Source organism: Borostomias antarcticus (assembly GCF_949987555.1).
Source record: "Borostomias antarcticus genome assembly, chromosome: 16".
Taxonomy (NCBI): domain Eukaryota; kingdom Metazoa; phylum Chordata; class Actinopteri; order Stomiiformes; family Stomiidae; genus Borostomias; species Borostomias antarcticus.
In genome coordinates this window covers 11554535-11574473 of record NC_140249.1, presented here as the reverse complement: position 1 = coordinate 11574473, position 19939 = coordinate 11554535, and the positions used below count along the sequence as shown (strand labels likewise).

Genomic DNA, 19939 nt, shown 5'->3' with positions numbered 1-19939 from the left:
ACTTCAGATTGAATTCACCAGTACCACAGGGTTCTCCTCCCAAGGACCATCACAATCACACAACCTTGTCAAATGAGGACACGAAATATAACAGAATAGAGTAAAAGAAACTTACTTTATTACCTTACAATTGCAGCAAAGGGACGGTTACACAGAGACACAAGTGTTATCTGAGCAAGCGCGCCGACTGATGTCGGGACGTTCTATATATGTTATTCCACACAATACATTGGTGCGTGACTACATGTGTTAGTACCTAATTGGTTGAAACTTTTGTCTAGTGCTAGTCCTATGAGCTCACTAGTTTCGTTTTCCATTCAGCCGATGTGATTAGGGTGTTCCCTGTTAGTTACATTTACTGCAACTTTGGCAGGCTTTTTTGAGGTTTTCAAGGGGTCTGGAGCTTTCGAAGGCTCTTTCGATGCAGGTTGTGTGACCTTGGCAGTCAACTTAACTGCTACTGGAACACAGATGTATAATAACAACTTTTGACGTGCGCACTATGTGTTCTGGAAAAGTACAGACTGCTGACATTTAGTTCTAATCACGCGATGCTGTCGATGCCTCACATTATACTCAAAGGTGTCTTAAGGTCAAGCACATGCGCAGTATGAGCGGGACTAGAACCCAAATAAGGTAGGTTAGTTCTAAACAGTTGAAATAACACTTTATCAAATAGTACCTTTCACATTTCCCCCCTTTGATCCATAATATGGATCATCCTATGGTTACCCTTACTTGTCTTACAAAGAGCTAAAATAGCATATCAATTCTAAGAGGGGTCTAAGAACAGCCAAATGGTTTTGTACGAAAATCATTGTAAAACATGGTAAAAAGCCCCGATAGGGTACAAACGCAACACTTTAATACTCCACGCGGTGGTTACTGTACTGTAACTTAAAATATAGCAAAACAGCAGAAGAATGAAACAGCTCATGTTTTGGTGTCTTCAGGACTCCAAGAGTCCTATCCGGTGCTCAACCCTTGCATGACTACCAGCTGGCCTGTCATGGTGGGGAGATGGTTGTTGCTCGACTGGACTGGGGCCACGGCTCTCGTGTCTACCTTCAGTCAGGAGGTCCCCGTGTGGGGTGTATGTCAGTTATCAGTGTCTGGAGGTGTATGTGTATGTTCAGATCTTGCCTGTTACTGGAGGATCGCCTTGGGGTTATCCTCGTGGTACTTCTGGAGATCCCAGGCCTTCTGTTGGGCCGGGGACAGGGTGGCTTCTTCGTCCTGCAGCAGGATCATTTCGGTGGCGTCGGCCCCCAGGGTGGCTCGGGTCGCTTTGGTGATGAGACACTTGCAGATGGGGATGCCACAGAACACTAATACTCCAATTAGAACCAGAACACTCACGATCATGGAGACTGCTTTCCCCGCCCATCCAGAGAAGAACTCGGTCAGCCAATGTAGGTCTCCTCCGGTGGGTGCGGTCTGGCTCAATACTTGTTCAATCATGGTGGCGCTATGTTTGAGATAGTTAGTGACATTGTCTTTGGCGTCTGGGATAAAGAAACAACAACTTATGCCTAACATTTTGCATACTCCACCTTCCCTGGCGGTGATTAGGTCGAGGGCTTCACGGTTCTCCAGGACAGCTTCCCTCATGGCGGATACTTCGGCTGTCAGTTGGGACATGGCTGAATTGATGTCTCGGGTGGCATTGGCTAGACACTCGTCATCCCAGGCGAGGCGGTTGATTTTCTCGAGGGTCCAAACGGCCGGGATAGATGCAGTGAAGCCGAAGGACGCAGCGACCCCTAGACCCGCCTCTTCGGCTTGAGAGGTCCAGGGATTGCGAAAATTAAGATTGGGGTGTTGGGATTGTGGGCCTACCTCTCGTTTGTCTCGGTGTCCGATGGCAGTGGTGGAGAGTTCTGGGCCAGTTGGATTAGCTGGATGGATGTTACTCTTGGGTGTCAGGAGTCCTGGGTAGCAGCATCCCCTCCAGGTTCCTGCTGGTCCTAGGGTGTATTTGTGTCTTTCTCCACAGACCCACCCATACGCCAGCATGCTCTTAGGAGTGGTTATAGCTCCCCTTCTTCTTCTTTCGTGTGTCATCATCAGATGTCCAGCTCAGTAGCGTATAGCCATGCCCTCGTCTCAGGTCCCACATCAAAGAGGCCAGCCTCCGAGGGTGGTTTATACAGGGGACAGGCGGTGATTATGTGCTCAGCTGTCTGCTCCGGCTCCCCACACTCACACGTTGCTCCGTCTGCCAGGCCCCACTTCCTCATTGTTGCTCTGTAGCGTCCGACCCCAGTTCGCAGGCGGTTCAGCAGGGTCCATTTCCGGCGCGGCAGTTCCTCTCCTTGAATACCGCCTCCCGGGTCCTGGATGTAACGGTGGATGCGTGTAGGCCCGGCCGACTCCCACTCCTGCTTCCAGGCTGCCGCCAGCCATGCCTCTGTAGACTGGTCCTCAGGGATGGACCTGAGCAGATCTTGTGCCGCCTTGTTGTACAGGTGGCGGGACTTGAGTCTATGGGGGGGCAGTGGCGTTGTGGTGGTGTTGTGCAAGATATGCCAGTCGTGTCTTTGGGCTTTCCTTGCTAGGGCGAGGGTAGCAGCCTCTCGTCGGAGGCCGGCCGGGGCAATTCCTGCTAGTACTGGCAGGTGGCACACAGGAGTGGGCTTCAGGCAGCCAGTTATGGTCCGCAGAGCGTTATTTATCGCAATGTCGACCTTCCTGGCATGAGGGCTTCTGCACCAGGCTGGGGCACAGTATTCAGCTGCAGAGAAGACCAGGGCTTGGGTGGAGATTCGAAGCACCTTGGCGGTTGCACCCCAGCTAGTTCCAGCGAGACGTCGGATTAGTGAGACCCTTGATGACACTTTGGCCGTCACCTCTTCAAGGTGTTGTTTGAAGGAGAGTGTCCTATCCAGGCGTACACCGAGGTACCGCGGGGCTTGCTGGCACTCCAGGCGCTTGTTGTTTACGAAAACTTCCAGTTCCCTTCTTGCCTCGCTGTTGTTGAGGTGGTAAGCTGCTGACACTGTCTTGCCAATGCTGAGCTGGAAGCGCCACATGCGCAGATAGGCTGCTAGGGTGTCCATGTCGTGGTTTAGGCCGACTTCCATTGCCTGCCATGTTGGTCGTCGCATCATGATGGCCAGGTCATCAGCGTAGCCATATTTCCGGGATGTTGTTTCCGGTAGGTCGTGGATATAGATGTTGAACAGCATTGGTGCGAGGACAGACCCCTGCGGGACGCCATTCCTCAGCCTCCTGAGCCTGCTGCATGTCCGTCACTGGTCTTTAAGGTGAAGCTGCGGTTCGTCAGCATCTCCATGATGAACTTCACCATGTGCCGGTCGGGGATGGTCTTTAGCAGCTTTAGGTGGAGTCCACGGTGCCAGACGGTGTCGTAGGCAGCTGTAAGGTCAAGCAACACTACTCCAGCCTTCTGTTTTTGCTGGAAGCTGTCCTCAATGTCTTGAGTGAGCAGTGTCACCTGGTCGACCGTTGACCGTCCGCGGCGGAAACCGGCTTGTTCCCGTGGAAGTTGTGGGTCCACTACTGGCTCGATGCGGCTATGGATCATCCTCTCCAAGATCTTGAATGGGACGCAGAGCAGTGATATTGGTCTGTAGGACTTAGGGTCTTCAGCAGGTTTGTTTGGCTTTGGAAGGGCTATGACAGCAGCACGGCACCAGATCTTCGGGAGCTTGGACCTCCGAAAGCATGCTGAGTAGAACGAACAGAGCCATGCAGATGTTCTTGCGCTCTGGTGGATTGCAAACTCAGGGTGGATGTAATCAGGCCCTAGTGCCTTCCCTTGTTTGATTTTGCTCATGGCTGTCTGGAGCTCAGCGGTTGTGAAGTCTCCTGACAGGTTAGCATCCACACTGGCCGCCCTACATAAGGAGGACACCTCGTGTGATGTTGTGCGGGCAAAGTTTTTATCTGCACCCGGGAAGCAGCCGTTCTTGAGGAGCTGTCGTCCTGCCGTCCCCAAGGACAGGTTACATTGTGTGTGACATTGCGATAGGTTACCGTGCAGTTGGGGTTGTGGGCGTCGACATGGATGTTGGTGGCGCACTGAGACCATCCCAACAGTGGTGCTTTGGGGTCGTGTTGGCAGAGACACACTGGTGCGTTTTTCCGGATCACTCGGCGGATGTTGGCTCGTTCTGGTGCTGACAGGTTACTGGAGGTGGGCTGGTTGCATTGTTCCTGATCATTTGGTCAATTGAGAGAACACTTAGAAAGTCAAATGGTGTGGTGCAATTACCAGTGTTGTTGAAGTTCACATCTTTGCTGCTGATGCCCTCGAAGGAGTCCTTCCTGACTCCCTCATGGCACACCCAGCAGGGTCCGTTGTGGACTTGACTGATGAGGACAGCTCGGGCGCAAGCCATGTTTCCTCCGCAGCGGCGAAGGGCGTTCCTGGCCTCCTGGGTGGGTCCATGGTGGTCTGTACCTACTAGGGGATCGTGATTATTGGAGAAATTCGGCCTCCTCTTCTTCGTTTGTTACCTGTATGTTTACGCTGTTTTCCCCTGCTTGCGCGGCCTGATTGATCTTCTCGATGGCAGTGGTGGGTCGGGGTCTTACTACGAGTTGGAATCGCTCCATGGGGTCTTCTCCCCATAGGTCTACCCCCGCTTGATAGTCCCCTCCATCGCCCAGTCTTGGGGTCAGGGTCCAGGTAACGCAATTATCCGTCTGGCCGATCCATCCTCTCGTAGACCCGCCTTGGAATTTTACCTGCGGAACATCTGCATAGTGCATGCCTCTCCGGTAGGAGTGGCTACATTCTCGGGACCCTACTCCTTTGATCGCCCCAGTTGACCGGAACACATCACACATATTGTTGCATGGTTCTACACAGAGGTACACGGGGTATGCCCTCCCGTAGTAAGAGTACCAGTATCCGCAAATATTAATTTCACACTCCCTCCCTTCCTCACAATGGAACGTTTGTCTGGCCTCGGCATCGGTGCTGAGGAATGACAGAGCGGTAAATAGTATGACGGCGGCAACGATGAGCTTTCTTTCATTCATATTGGGCTAGGTGGGCGGGTGGCCTTTGCTCTCTCTGGGGTCTCCTAAGTGGTGGGGTCGTTTGGGGTGGTTCCTCCTCCTCTTCTGGGACCTCTGGGTCCGCGGGCTCTGGGACTGGTTGTTCTTCCTTGACAGGGGAAAGACTGGGAACAGAAGGAATGTCAGTTTGTGGGGTGTCGGGTCCCCCCTTTGTTGGTGACTCTGGCTCACACGATGGGAAGTCTCTGGTGGTTTTCTCTGGGATGTCTTCCCCTCTCCAACGCTTCACATGTGCTGTGTTTACCCAGGTTGGTCTCTCGTTCACTCGGATGGCTGTCGGAGTGGCGAGGATGACTTCGTATGGGCCTCTCCACCTGGGATCGGTTCACTTGGTGCGGCCGAACGCTCGGATGAGCACAAAGGATCCTGGGCTGATGGGGTTGTTTGGTTCTGGTGCTGGGTCGTATGCCTGGGCTGTGAGAGTGGATCTGATGACAGAGAATTGTTTAGACAGACATAGACAGACAGCGAATTCACATGCATTGGGTGGTGGTACCAGGTCCGCTGGTGGGTCTGCTCCTGTGTATGGGGGACGGCCAAACATGCATTCAAAAGGTGTTAGAGGTGTCCCTGACCTTGGCGTGGTTCTCATGGACAGCAGAGCGAGGGGCAGGCACTTGACCCAATTCTGACCGGTTTCAGACACGAGTTTGGCGAGCCTGCTCTTGAGGGTTCCATTGGATCTTTCTACCTGTCCTGCCGACTGTGGGTGATAGCTACAGTGTGTTTTGAGCTCTATTCCCACCAGTTGTGTGGCGTGTGCCAGTATCTCACTGACGAACGGGCTGCCGTTGTCTGAGGAGATTTTCTTGGGTAAGCCAAATGTGGGGAACCAACCTCTGCACAGTGCCTCAGCCACTCCTCGTGCTGTCTCCCGTTTCATTGGGTAAGCCTCCACCCACTTACTGTACATGTCCACGACCACCAACGCCACGTTCTTGCCGGCTGCAGGAGTAAGGTGCACAAAATCAAGCATTATATGAGCTCCTACTCCCTGGGCTAGACCCCCATGGTGTCCTGGTGTGTTTTTGAGGCCCCTTGGTACATTGTATCGGGCACATGTGATGCAACATTGACAAATCTTTCCTGCTGTTTGTGTGATGCCTGGGCAGTACCAGGATCAGGTAAGGATCTGACTAATCCCCCCTTTGCTCACGTGACCACGTCCGTGAGCAACATGACAGTAATATGTGTAATGTTTTCTCGGCATGCACGGTCTACCGTCTGCTGCCCTCCAGATACCGTCTGTTTTCGTGCAGCCCTCTTCCTCCCATAGGGAGGCTTCCACAGGGCCCAGATCAGTCTTGTACATTCTCCTAAGCACACTCGATCCTGCAGCCACCAAACAGTCCTGTCCCTCAACTGGATCCTCCTCCGTCAGCTCCTCTGGTTCCTGCGAGAGAAAGCAAGTTTCACAATTGGAGAGAGAGTTAGGGTTGGCTGCCAGGTGGTAACCAGCCGCTCGCTTGGCCTCCTCATCGGCCCGCTGGTTGCCCCTTGATGCTGTGTCTGTTGCATTGGTGTGTGCCATGACCTTGACTACCGCCAGCTTCGAGGGTAGCAGCATAGCTGCGAGTAGGCCGTCAATCAGTTCCCTATTCTTGATGTTGGTGCCTGAGGATGTTTTGTAGCCCTTTTGGCCCACAGGGCGCCGAAACTGTGTCCCACTCCCCATGCGTACTTGCTATCGGTGTAAATGGTGACCTTGTTACCACTTGATGCCTCACACGCCTGGGTGAGGGCCCACAACTCTGCCTGTTGTGCCGACCACCCGTCCTGTAGTCTGCCACTGGTCACTACCTCGGTGTCGGAAACAACTGCAAAACCCACATGTTTGTGACCTGTATTGGGATCGATGGAAGCAGAACCATCACAGTAAAGCGCACGCGCGCCCTCCAAGGGCACGTCCTTCAAATCTGCCCTTGGTTTGCACTCTTCGTCCACTTGTACCACGCAGTCGTGTTCCACCTCCGCCAGGTCGACATCTGGGAGAAGGGTTGCAGGGTTAAGTGTGGTACAGCGGACAACTGACACGTTGGACTGACTCAAGAGAGAGCTTTCGTACCGCTGAACACGGGCAGTACTAAGACAGCCTTGCTCCGAAGAGTTAAGGATCGCCGTCACTGCGTGTGGGGCCTGAATGACAACCTTACAGTATCCTACAATCGGAGCACACTTTACCAGAGCGATGTCGCACACCACCACGGCCCTCGTGCACCCAGGGAGCCCCAGCTCGACAGCAGAGAACGCCTGTGAGAAGTAAGCGATTGGTCGGTGTCTCCCCCCGTACCTCTGGGTCAGCACACACCTCACATGCTTACCACTCCCATCGACGAACAGGTCATACTGCTTGGTGGGGTCCTGGTATCCAAGGCATGGTGCTGTGGTGAGCGCGAACCTCAGCTCCTCCCAAGCCGACTCCATCTCGGGGCTCCAAGTCACCTTTTCTCCTGGTTTGAGGGAGAGAAACGGGGTGCGCAGTGTTTTGTCTAACCTGCTGCATTCGGGAATGAAGGTGCGACAGTAGCATACCATCCCAAGGAAAGAGAGGACCTCCTTCTTGGTCCCTGGTCTTTTCATGGCCAGGATTGCTGTGACCCGGCTTGGTGTGATACGCTTACCTTCGGCCGTGAGTGTGTGGCCCAAGAACGTGACCTGTTGTGTCACAAGCTGGGCTTTCTTCCTGGATGCCTTGTGGCCTCCCGCCGCCAGCAGGCGTAGGAGCCTCTCGGTCCCTTCCAGACAGCCTTCTCTGGTGGGACAAGCAAGAAGTATGTCATCAACATACTGAATGAGCACCCCACCAGCCGGTGGGACATACTCACGAAGGTCGTTGGATAGGACAGCGTTGTAGATTGTGGGGGAATTCGTCCATCCCTGGGGACAGCGTGTCCAGGTGTAGCATCGACCGTTGAAAGTGAATGCGAACCAGTGCTGTGATTTGGGGTCGACTGGTACAGAAAAGAAAGCATTGGCAAGATCCACAACAGTGTACCATTTGCAGTCAGGTGTTAGAGGTTCAAAGATGGTGTTAGGGTCTGGTACCAATGGTGCGAGTTTCAGACATACCTCATTCACGGCCCTGAGATCCTGCACAAACCTCCACTCTGGTGGCTGACCTGCTTCCCCGTGCTTTTTTACTGGGAAGATGGGTGTGTTAACAGGGCTTCCTTGTGGCATGTCTATAATCACCCCTGCTTTTAACAGCTCTTCCAGCACCGGCCTTACCCCTTCTTCTGCCTCTTTTGAGATGGGGTACTGCTTTACCTGAACTCCGGGCGCCTGGGCCCCTCCGTCTCTGTTGGATACCACCACTGGGGTGGCTGACCTAACCTTCCCTACATCATACTTCCCTGTAACTCGCATAGTAACATGAGGTGTGTGTACTGTGCAGATAGGTGCTTCTGATATCATGTCTTTCCTAAAATCATCTGCCATGTGTGCCAGTAAGTCCCCGTCCTCCTCCGCTAACTCCAGGACAAGGGCAAACCGGTTCTGTTCATCTAGCATGAGCCTGAACTCTGTGTCTGTGTCTGGGTGTGGTATGTGCGCTTTGACTCCGGCATCTGTAACTACCAAATTTAGGTTGAGTTTACACATGATGTCCCTGGCTAGCAAATTCATGGGACACCCTCTGCTAAACATAAATGAATGTTCAAAATCAATCGATGCGGAATCAGTGTGAAACGTGCATTTTACTGGTACAGTGAGTGGTTCAGTGGTGGAGGCCCCAGACGCGTTTCTAGTGGTTCTGGTATCTCCCGACAGTGTAGGTCTGAAATTACATTGGTTAGCACATAACACAGAAGTGGTAGCACCGGAGTCAACGAGAAACATTACATCCTGACCCTCGATTGGCAAAAGAACAGTGGGCAATCGTCTGTGTGCTTCCTCCATCATAATGTATGCTCCCTCAGTGTGTGTATCAGTGCTAGATGTACCTTCAGCCTGGGTTGGTGGACCCGTGTCGGGAAAGGGAGGAACGGTCGAGTTGTGCCGATCGTCAAAGACTCCCTCCCTGGCCTCCTCGCCCCATCATGCACGGTCATTGCGGTTGGCTGGTCTCCAGGTGCCTCCTGATCCTCCGGTGCCTTGGTTCTGCCTTGGACGGTCCTGGTTGTACTGTAACACATCGCCATGGACCTGAAAAGGGCCTCTCCCTGCTCTACCTGGGTCTCCTTCGCGGTTCTGGTGCCTCCTCCTCCACTCCTTCTGCTGCTCCGTCTCTGGATATGGGCAGTCCCGAACCATGTGGCCTTCCTCCTTGCAGTTGAAGCACCTCATTGGCCCGTGCTGGTCTCTTGGTGGCCCGCTCCTGGTCCGCTGGCTCCCCTGGTACCGTGGCTTCTTCCACTGCACCGTCGGTTGTTGGCGCGGCTCCCTTGGTGGATCAGGTCGGTCGATCCCGTGGAGCTTGGCATGAGCATCAGACATAACAAGAGTTAGTGCAGTATTCAGACTTGACTTTGCTTTTGCTTCCTTCTTTTTCTCCTGTTCGGCGTATTCGGCGTCCTTGGTGTTCTGCTGCTTCTCGGCGTGTCTGGCGTGGATGATGAGGTCGTTGGCGGTGGGGTTGTCATCGTAGCCAATCCAGGTCTGGGTCACCCGCTGTGAGAGGGGTTACGAGATGTCATTAATTTGTTAAAATTGTCCTCAGATAGTTTACTTTTTTCCAGGTAGTCGGTGATGAGTTTGATGGCTGCCTCTTCGGTGGACATTGATGGCGGCCCCAATTGGAGTGGTGCCCCGGCCTGGTATGCCCCTGGCTGGTAGGCTGGTGGTGGTGCAGCGGTAACAGGTGCCTGGACGGAGAGAGAGAGATTGGGATAGAGGGGAGCCACTGGTGCCGGTTGGAGCATCTGTGTAGCGCTCGCTGGTGGAGGGTGTGGCGGCTGCTACGGGGGTGGTTGCGGAGGATTGGGGTTGGGGAACGGAGTGTACTCATTGTCTCTTCGGGCCTGAGGGTTATCAGTCTGGAACGGCGGGACCGGGTCTCCCCCCTGGCTGGAAAACAGTGTTAATTCACCTCCCTTCTGGCGGTTCCTGGCCTCGGTTTCCCAGAGACATAAAACCGCACAAACATCGCTTTCTAACTTACGCTTTTTCCTTTCCTTCTCTGTCATCTCTTCTACTTTGTCCTTCACTCCTTTTATCACACACATCGCAAATGTACCATAAGCGGGCCATCCCACTTTATCGAGGTTGCGGAGGGCGACCACGCTACGGACCCCCTGTGTGTCTCGCATGTAGGCATAGCATTTGCTCTCGGTACAGTATTCATCGAGAGTTTTACCTGCGTTTGCACCCATGTTTCAAACACTTCAGGTCTCTAATGCACACAACACAACAGTCACTACAATCACAACTTCTTGAATAGTAGTAGAACAATAGAATAGTAGAATAATAGTAGTAGAACAAAATGGTACCTTTAATCAGAATGTGGAACGTACTTTATGTGGAACAGCAACAATTGTTTAATATCGGAGTCGTTATGGTTCTATTTCGCACCGCTCGGATAAAACACTTCACACAGTCAATGAATATGAAAACCCAACCAGAAGAATAATTCTTCAACAACTATAACAACGGGCGCAGCACTTCTCTATGAGCCTATAACCAGGTGTCTAGGTATGGAAATTCTTGGTCTATGGACAGACTATGTAGTTATGATGTAGCAAGCATCAAACCTCACTGTGGCAACCAATGTATATGTGTGGACCTTAATAATCTCTCTACACCCAATGCCGTACGTCTCAAGCGTAGCCCTTGGCGAGTACTCTCATTAAAAAGGAATTTTTCTGTGAACAATCGATGTACGTTTGGAACTTACTATAATGTCAGAAAAGCAAATCCTCCAGTTGATGTGTTGGCTGTCCTTTTTAGGGAGGGATTCCAGGCCTCCCTGCCCCTCTGAGCGACCCTGCGTCCGCCCTCAACCTCGTCCGTCGACGGCTTGGCTAGGAAGTTGATACGTGGAAGGGTGATCAGTCCAACGGAGGTCCACTCAGGAGGGCAGATCAGCTGGAATCCCACTTCTGACACCAGTGAAATGTGGTGGCTGGACTCAGTTGACCTATGACCTTCGGACACTCACAAAGTACTATTATAACACTTCAGATTGAATTCACCAGTACCACAGGGTTCTCCTCCCAAGGACCAACACAATCACACAACCATGTCAAATGAGGACACGAAATATAACCGAATAGAGTAAAAGAAACTTACTTTATTACCTTACAATTGCAGCAAAGGGACGGTTACACAGAGACACAATTGTTATCTGAGCAAGCGCGCCGACTGATGTTGGGACGTTCTATATATGTTATTCCACACAATACATTGGTGCGTGACTACATGTGTTAGTACCTGATTGGTTGAAACTTTTGTCTAGTGTTAGTCCTATGAGCTCACTAGTTTTGTTTTCCATTCAGCCGATGTGATTAGGGTGTTCCCTGTTAGTTACATTTACTGCAACTTTGGCAGGCTTTTTTGAGGTTTTCAAGGGGTCTGGAGCTTTCGAAGGCTCTTTCGTTGCAGGTTGTGTGACCTTGGCAGTCAACTTATCTGCTACTGGAACACAGATGTATAATAACAACTTTTGACGTGCGCACTATGTGTTCTGGAAAAGTACAGACTGCTGACATTTAGTTCTAATCACGCGATGCTGTCGATGCCTCACATTATACTCAAAGGTGTCTTAAGGTCAAGCACATGCGCAGTATGAGCGGGACTAGAACCCAAATAAGGTAGGTTAGTTCTAAACAGTTGAACTAACACTTTATCAAATAGTACCTTTCACAGGAGGGACGTTTGGGAAAAGTTAGGGTTCAGAATGTCGAGGTTCGGGATGTGCGCAGTTGGATGCAACCTACAGGTAGCCTGTGTGTATAGGCCTACATTTGAATAGTAACGTTGCTACACCGGCCGGCGGGAAGTCAACTAACAGAATACGACTGCTGCGCTTGAACTGTTCAAAAATGTCTTTGTCTACGCTCGCACACACCGGGAGAAAGAGGAGAGCAGACATCTGGATCAACTTCACATTTGATTCAAAGGAAAATAAAACCATTTGTAAACCGTGTGGGGTGAAGATTACTGTCAAAAATACAACAAACTTAAAGCGACATTTGCAGAACAGTCATCCCGAAATTCACGAGAAGGTAAGCACCCCCCCCACCCCCGGCTAACGTTACTGTATTAGCTAAACCCAAGCTGGTGTGTTTCTGAAATACTTCAAATACAATACAAGCTAAAAGAAACCAGTGTGTCACGTAGGTTTATGGCGGGGGAGAACTGAAGTGTCTGATCATTGCAACGCTAACGTTAGTGGCTAGCTAATGTTAGGCACAGGTTAGCTAACGTTACACTGTGTAGCAACAAGTGGGGCTATGCTTGTGGCGGCTGGCGGGGGTATCTAGCGTTAGCAAGTCTGGGTAAGCTAGCTAAGCAACTACTGCTGCTGTTTGTCATGATTAATGTTATACTGTAGCTAGATAGATAAGACACGAACAGTTAGCTACCTGGCGCCACCATAGCCCCTCTCCTCCGGTGTGACGTTAGCTAGCCTGTGCCTGATGTTAGCTAGCCTGACTAGCCAACTAGTGCTGACATGATAATGTTATAGCTTGCTATATCAGGCACAAACACAGTTAGCATCAGACTGAGGGGGAGGAATGCTCCATTATGAAACTGTGTGACTACAGAAATATACATGTAGGATTATAGCCAATTTAATGTTAGACGGGTGAAATATAGACAACCTGGAGCTGCGTGTTTGCTTGAGTGAGCGAGAGAGAAAAATAAGAACTTGACCTCCCCCATTCAACTTCACAGATACGAAAGACATCCAAGGATGTGCCCATTGGGCCTAGTGCAAATAAAGGAAGTGCATCCCAGCAGACTATTGTAACAGCTGGCCACTGGTTTGTAAGTGCTTCAAAGTACAAAAGTGACTCTAAAGAACAACAGATCAAAGAGGAGGCCATAGCAAAATGGATTGGGCGCACAGGATTACCAGTCACAACGATTGAAGATGAGGACTTCATTCTAATGATGGAGACAATTGATAGGAGGTTGACTGTTCCAAAGAAGACTAAAATAACCAATCTGATTGACAAACAGTATGAAGATGAAGGGCAGAAAATGAAGAAGAAACTGTCTGCTGCCCGGAGAGTATCTGTTGGCCTTGACTTGTGGAAAAAAAAAGGACTCACTGCTTCATTCATAGCTATAACTGCATGCTATTTTTGTGTTGAACAAAATAAACCTGAACACATATTGTTGGCCCTTGAACAGGTAGCCCACCCACACACTGCACAGTCAATCAAGGCATGTGTGGACAAATGCATGGAAGAGTGGGATATACCACAGGAGAAGATCCTCACAGTAATAACAGACAACGGAAGTAATATGGTGGCAGCATTTAAACACGCAGCAGAAGTAGAAAGCTCTGAAGACTCCCACTCCACCCTCAGTGACCCTGAGCCTGAAATCGATGACCTGCGGTAAGCCATTTGTATTTGTGATTATTATTTTACATGAAAGTCAATGATCACATGAATATGGGACTGTCTGGTGTATGTCTGCCCCCTTCCCCCACACACTATTCCTAATCTAATGGAAAAATATTTCCATCAGTAAGATTTTGAGGGTTTAAGTAAAAAAATGTATACTTATTTATCTGTGTTCCTCTGTTAGGTACCATCATGTCGACAAGGATATGGACCGGACACCATGTGTGGTGCATACAGTACCTTGCAACTTGTGGTCCTCTTGGTGCAGAAGGACGCGAGTGTCAAGAGAGTCCTTGATAAAGCAAGGTCAGTGGTGAAGCTCTTTCGCAAGTCCTCCGTTGCAACACAGAAGATGATGGACAAGTGTGGCCTCATTGTTGTAAATGACTGCCCCACACGCTGGTCAAGCACATTCAACATGGTTGCACGACTCCTCAAAGTGAAAGACACCGTCTGCCAAATCGCACACGAAATGGGATGGGACAGCTTACTCCCTAGCGAGTGGCAAAAGCTTACAGCATTGCATGACCTACTGCTGCCGTTTACAGAACATACTAAGACCCACCCTCCAGAGTGACACCACCTCCATGTCCCTGGTGGTCCCTGCCCTCCTTGATCTGCTCAGCCACCTTGCTGACTTCGAACAGAGCACTAAGTACAGAGACCTTTCCACTATTGCACAGAAAATGAAAGGAAGTCTGAACCAGCGTTTTTCTTGGGCCTTGGATCCAAACAATGAAAGGTTCTCACCACTTACAGCAGCTGCCTGCTTTGTCAACCCGACTGTCTGTGAAACTCTTGTTGATATGGCAGATGACAATGTTGTGGAACTGCTGAAACAGGCAGAGGAGTATGTGTCCAAAGCAGCATCTACTTTGTTATATACACAACATGCAGATCAGTCTGAAGATGAGGCAGAAGAGAGAATACTGAGGAACCAGAAGTAGCCGCATCCTCATCAAAGCAGACAGTCTTTAGGTTTCTTTCAAAATCCCGTGCAAGAAGGCCTAGACAGAGGACCTCCACAACAACCAGCATGACGCAGCAGATCGGAAAGTATAAGGAAGTGCTTTCGCAACCCATCACTGATGACACAGGAATAGACTTTTGGCTGATGAAGAGTGACACTTTTTATCACACGTTAAAACCTTTTGCTTTAGACCTGTTAGCTATGCCAGCTTCTCAAGCCTTTGCAGAGAGGGTATTCAGTGTCACAGGTGACCTCACTAGAGGCCGGCGCACTAGAGCAAGGGTCACATTGGCGCGAAGTGCTTTCCTTAAAATGAATCGAAACAAATAGAACTGTTGTATTTACTGCCATTGACAGCACTCCCTATACAGATATAATGATGTCAGAAAGGGATGTCTGAGAGCGAGATCATTATGTTCCAGTAGTATACTGTATGGTTGGTACTCTGTTGAATTGGGACTGTTTTTGTTTACAATATTTGGAAAGGCATTTTTTTCCCTTGAAGTCTGCACCTTAATGGTTCCTAGTAACCTTTGATTACTGTTATTTTTCAGAGAATCGTAAGTCTCAAGAGTCTTAAATAAAGATGTTTTGTATTGCAGCAATTAAATCTGTGTCTGTATTGCACGTTCAAACCTTAATACCATTCCATATTAACAGGTTAATAGATGTTTCCTAGAGGAGTACATGAGTTTGGAAATTATAGAGAAATGCTTAAATAATGCATTACATATTAACTAAGCCTGTTAAATTTGAGTTGTCTAAATCTATGGTAGATTTTGTCGACTAAAATCGTAATGATATTTAGTCAACTAAAACTAAAACAAGTCAGATGACTAAAATATGACTAAAACTAAATGGCATTTTAGTCAAAAGACTATGACTAAAACAAAATCATAATTTGCTGTCAAAATGAACACTGGTTTGCATCCCGTCATGGCACGTCCCGACCTCGCATTTCAACTTGCAGTGAATGTCGCTACTCGAGGCTACGACTGACTGACGTTATCACAGGCCTAGACCAAACACACCCTGTCACATCACGTTATCACTGGCCTAGACCAAACACACCCTGTCACATCACGTTATCACTGGCCTAGACCAAACACACCCTGTTACATCACGTTATCACTGGCCTAGACCAAACACACCCTGTCACATCACGTCCCACGATGCAACTCGCAATGAACGTACGGCTGACAGTGCGACGTGGAAAAAAGTGATTGATTTGGGGACCGGGGCGGAGTCTGGCTGTCATAAACAGTTTGTTGGCAATTACATTTGACAACTGGACAGTTGATATGTTGCACAGCAAATATGCAGTAGCCTACACTTCGTTCATGGCTAGCTGTATCAGGTCTGGCATTACTGTAGTCTGGTTTTATATAGCTCTAGTTTGGGTTGGGTGTAAATCTTGAACTGCACATTGATTTAGAATATGTTTGATGCCGGGCGTATATACTGGGCGTTGTGCAGAAATAATGTATACCTCTCAGCCAATCGCAATCGAGTATTCACACACACAAGCCGTTGATATATATCACACTTCTGTGTTTGTTTTTTCCCTCCCCCCTCCTACCCCTCCCCCCCAGGGAGAGACGTTTGATGTCCCCGAGGTGGTTCCGTTCCGTCTGACCCAGAACATGGTCCACGCCATGGGGCCCATGGGCACCGAGGGCCTGTTCAGACAAGCCTGCGAGGTCACACTCCGCCTGATGAGAGACCAGAGAGAGCCACTCATGAGGTACACACACACACACAGTACACACACACACACAAACAGTACATACACATACACACACACACACACACAGTATACACACACACAGTACACACACACACACACACACACAGTACATACACACACACACATGCACGCACACAATGATATCAACAAAAACATCACCAGGTGTTATTGGGAATGCTAGCAGACATCATACATACTGTACACACACGTACCCACACACGCCCGGCCCACACACACACACACGCACACACACACACACACACGCACACACACACACACACACATACCCACACACGCCCACCCCACACACACACGCACACACACCCTGGCTGGTTAGTAGCAGCAGTGTAGTGAGGAGTGTTGTGTGTGGGTTCCCCAGCGTTCTGAAGACGTTCCTTCACGACCCTCTGGTGGAGTGGAGCAAACCGTCCAAGAGGCCCGCGCCCTCCAAGACCAGCGAGACGGGAGAGATCGTCAACGAGAAGGTACTCACTCTCACACACACACACACACACACACACACACACACACACACACACTCACACTCACACACACTCACACTCACACTCACACACACACACACACACGTGCACATACTGTACACAAGCACGTACAAACGCACACACATACACACACACACATACACGCACGCACACCCGCACACACATAAAGAGCCCGAACACTGACCCTCACACACACTCTCTTCCTCTCTCTCTCCCACCCTCCTCTTCCTCTCTCTCTCCCACCCTCCTCTTCCTCTCTCTCCCACCCTCCTCTTCCTCTCTCTCACCCTCCTCCTCTTCCTCTCTCTCCCACCCTCCTCCTCTTCCTCTCTCTCTCTCCCACCCTCCTCTTCCTCTCTCTCTCCCACCCTCCTCCTCTTCCTCTCTCTCCCACCCTCCTCCTCTTCCTCTCTCTCCCATCCTCCTCTTCTCTCTCTCTCTCTCCACCATCCTCCTCTTCCTCTCTCTCTCCCACCCTCCTCTTCCTCTCTCTCTCTCACCCTCCTCCTCTTCCTCTCTCTCCCACCCTCCTCCTCTTCCTCTCTCTCCCACCCTCCTCCTCTTCCTCTCTCTCTCCCACCCTCCTCCTTTTCCTCTCTCTCCCACCCTCCTCTTCCTCTCTCTCCCATCCTCTTCTCTCTCTCTCTCCACCATCCTCCTCTTCCTCCTACCATCCTCCTCTTCTCTCTCTCCTCTCTCTCTCCCACCATCCTCCTCTTCTCTCTCTCCTCTCTCTCTCATCCTCCTCCTCTTCCTCTCTCTCTCCCATCCTTCTCCTCCTCCTCTCTCTCCCCCCCAGGCTAAGACTCATGTGTGTGAGATTGAGCAGCGCCTCCTTGGCGTCATCAAGAGCAGGAACAAGGTCCTGGGTCTCCCCCTCTCCATCGAGGGACACGTCCACTACCTGATCCAGGAGGCCACGGACGACAAGCTGCTCTGCCTGATGTACCTGGGCTGGGGGCCCTACCTGTGACACACGCACGCACACACACACGCACGCACACACACGCACACACACTACCTGATCCAGGAGGCCACGGACGACAAGCTTCTCTGCCAGATGTACCAGGGCTGGGGGCCCTACCTGTGACACACGCGCACACACGCACGCACCCGCGCACACACACACACACGCACACACACGCGCGCACACACACACACACACACTGGTGCTCTTTCTTTTTGAGAGACTGAATTCTTTGTAAGCAGGTTTTCTTCTGGTCTCAGGGCCATCAGAAAACTGATGCCCTATTACAGTATTTCCCTGCATTTAATGTATTTCATATTTTTGCATACATCGAGTTGTGTCTTGCTTTTAAACTCTGAAGTGTGTGTGCGTGTGTGTGTGTGTGTGTGTGTTTAATCTCTTAACCCTGATCAGATTACTGCAGGAGTCAGCCTGTTTGATGTCTATTTTAATCCCAATCCACACAAGCACACAGCCAGACACAACACTCAGGCCCTTGCAAATGGCTGCTGGTGTGGGTTGTCCAATCAGCTCCTCCCTTCTGTGCTCAAGCGCCAATTGGATGTGAGCTGGTTGGCCTGTCAGAGATAAGAGGATGATGAGGCTGAGGGTAGTTAGTCGCGGGGCAACACTGAGGAGTGAGGTGTCAGTGGACCGCCTGGTGAGAAACCTGTATTCCTGCTCCGCTATGAGCTCCGACACACAGCGAGTGACTGTATTCTTCATCATCGTTCTCCTCCTCTTCATCAACGCGTTGCTGCTGTTCAAGCTTATCTTCCGGTAGAGGAGAGAGAGAGAAGAGGTGTAGGTACAGTAGGGTAGGATAGGATAGCTAGTCTTCAGTCAAGAAGAGGACTCTAATAGCGAAAGGACAGGAGGCAGCCTTTCCTCCAATCTACTGTAAGAAAGACGTATTAATGTGCTGAATAATTAAGAAACTGAATAATTAAACGGTGACGTTACTGTGTAGAATTAGAAGGAAGGGAGGAAGGTTTCAAAGGCGGCGCGGTTGTATCAGTGCGTCAGGGCGCGCAAACAGTCCTGCGCGCAATCCGCTGCCGCGAGAGAGAGAGAAAGAGGGAGGGGCGAGATCTGAGGAAATAACGGAGCGGGCGGAGCGCTCATTGCGACTCGCCATAAACATGTGTAGAGGATGTTGCCAAAGCGGCGAGGCGGTTTGATTCTGGAGCGAAGCTTATCCGCCGCGCGATATCACGCGCCCGCACTCGCTGTAATCCTGTTAAATAAAAGAGGTGTCATGGCCGCTTATTCCCTCGCCGGGTTGGTTATTCGGGCATGTAACGGTACCTTAACGGTGTCGGTGTCACACACGGCGGTTTGAGGAGCGAAACCTCGGGGGAACGTGTTATCTGCGAGCAGCGACCTTGAGATGGATCTCAAGAGGCTGACGGCGGACGCCGGCGCCTTCATCAACCGTGCGGTGCAGGTAAACAGCCACGAATTTACATAATGTCTTAGACATTTTATTAGTATTATTGCAGCCAGTTTGAAACATTTGTTCATGTCAGTACACGGAGGAGAGTCTGGGGCAGGCGGAGAGGACGGAGTTAGAGGGCAGCCTGGACGATCTCCTTGCTCAGACTGAAACCACCAAGACCAGGACGGATCAGATCCTCTCCCAGACCGAGGCTTTGCTGCAGCCCAACCCGGGTGAGTCTCTCTGCACCTCAAGCATCACTAGGGGGCTTACTGACACTCCCACAGGAAATTAAATTCCCAAATTGGTGATGTCTACACCTATACCCCCCCCATGCACTTGACCACTCCTTCTCGGTCTGTAGAATGTCCAGCTGGTCTGGGCAGGAGTTCCCCGGTCTTTAATTGCATTTCTTTTTTATTACTAAGATATGTACTGAGTTTGTGTATCTGAGTCTGAATGTACAGTATGAATCTGCAATGTGGAGTTTATACAACAAACCATTTTCCCCATGGCAACAATAAAGATCTATTTATCTGTGTGTGCGTGTGCGTGCGTGCGCGCATTACATTGAAGCTGAAATGTTGGAATGAGCCCTATTCTGGTATATGATTTGACCTCTGACCTTAAGGAGCTCGTATTGAGGACCTGCTGTACGAGCGTCTGGACTGGAGCGCCCCCCCTCGCCCCCGCCCCCACGAGCTGCTGGGAGAGACCATGGCCCAGGCTGGGCTGGAGCTCGGACCCAACAC

The 19939-nt window shown here is 50.6% G+C and overlaps 2 protein-coding genes across 2 annotated transcripts in view; both read left to right on the top strand.

Annotated features, from left to right (window-relative positions):
• atr (ATR checkpoint kinase) overlaps positions 1-17794 on the top strand; it is a gene marked incomplete at its 5' end in the record, with an annotated part of 139113 nt that extends 121319 nt beyond the window's left edge. Inside the window, 3 exons of the mRNA XM_084451303.1 lie at positions 16125-16276; positions 16659-16764; positions 17582-17794. Of these exons, the coding sequence (XP_084307429.1) occupies positions 16125-16276; positions 16659-16764; positions 17582-17755 (432 nt within the window). The 3' untranslated portion in view covers positions 17756-17794. The remainder of the gene's footprint in view (positions 1-16124; positions 16277-16658; positions 16765-17581) is intronic.
• Positions 17795-18943: 1149 nt separating this feature from the next.
• Positions 18944-19939, top strand: part of LOC311319700 (endophilin-B1-like) — a 5105-nt gene continuing 4109 nt past the window's right edge. Inside the window, exons 1-3 of the mRNA XM_084451302.1 lie at positions 18944-19196; positions 19279-19420; positions 19819-19939. The exon at positions 19819-19939 is cut by the window's right edge and continues 8 nt beyond it. Of these exons, the coding sequence (XP_084307428.1) occupies positions 19140-19196; positions 19279-19420; positions 19819-19939 (320 nt within the window). The 5' untranslated portion in view covers positions 18944-19139. The remainder of the gene's footprint in view (positions 19197-19278; positions 19421-19818) is intronic.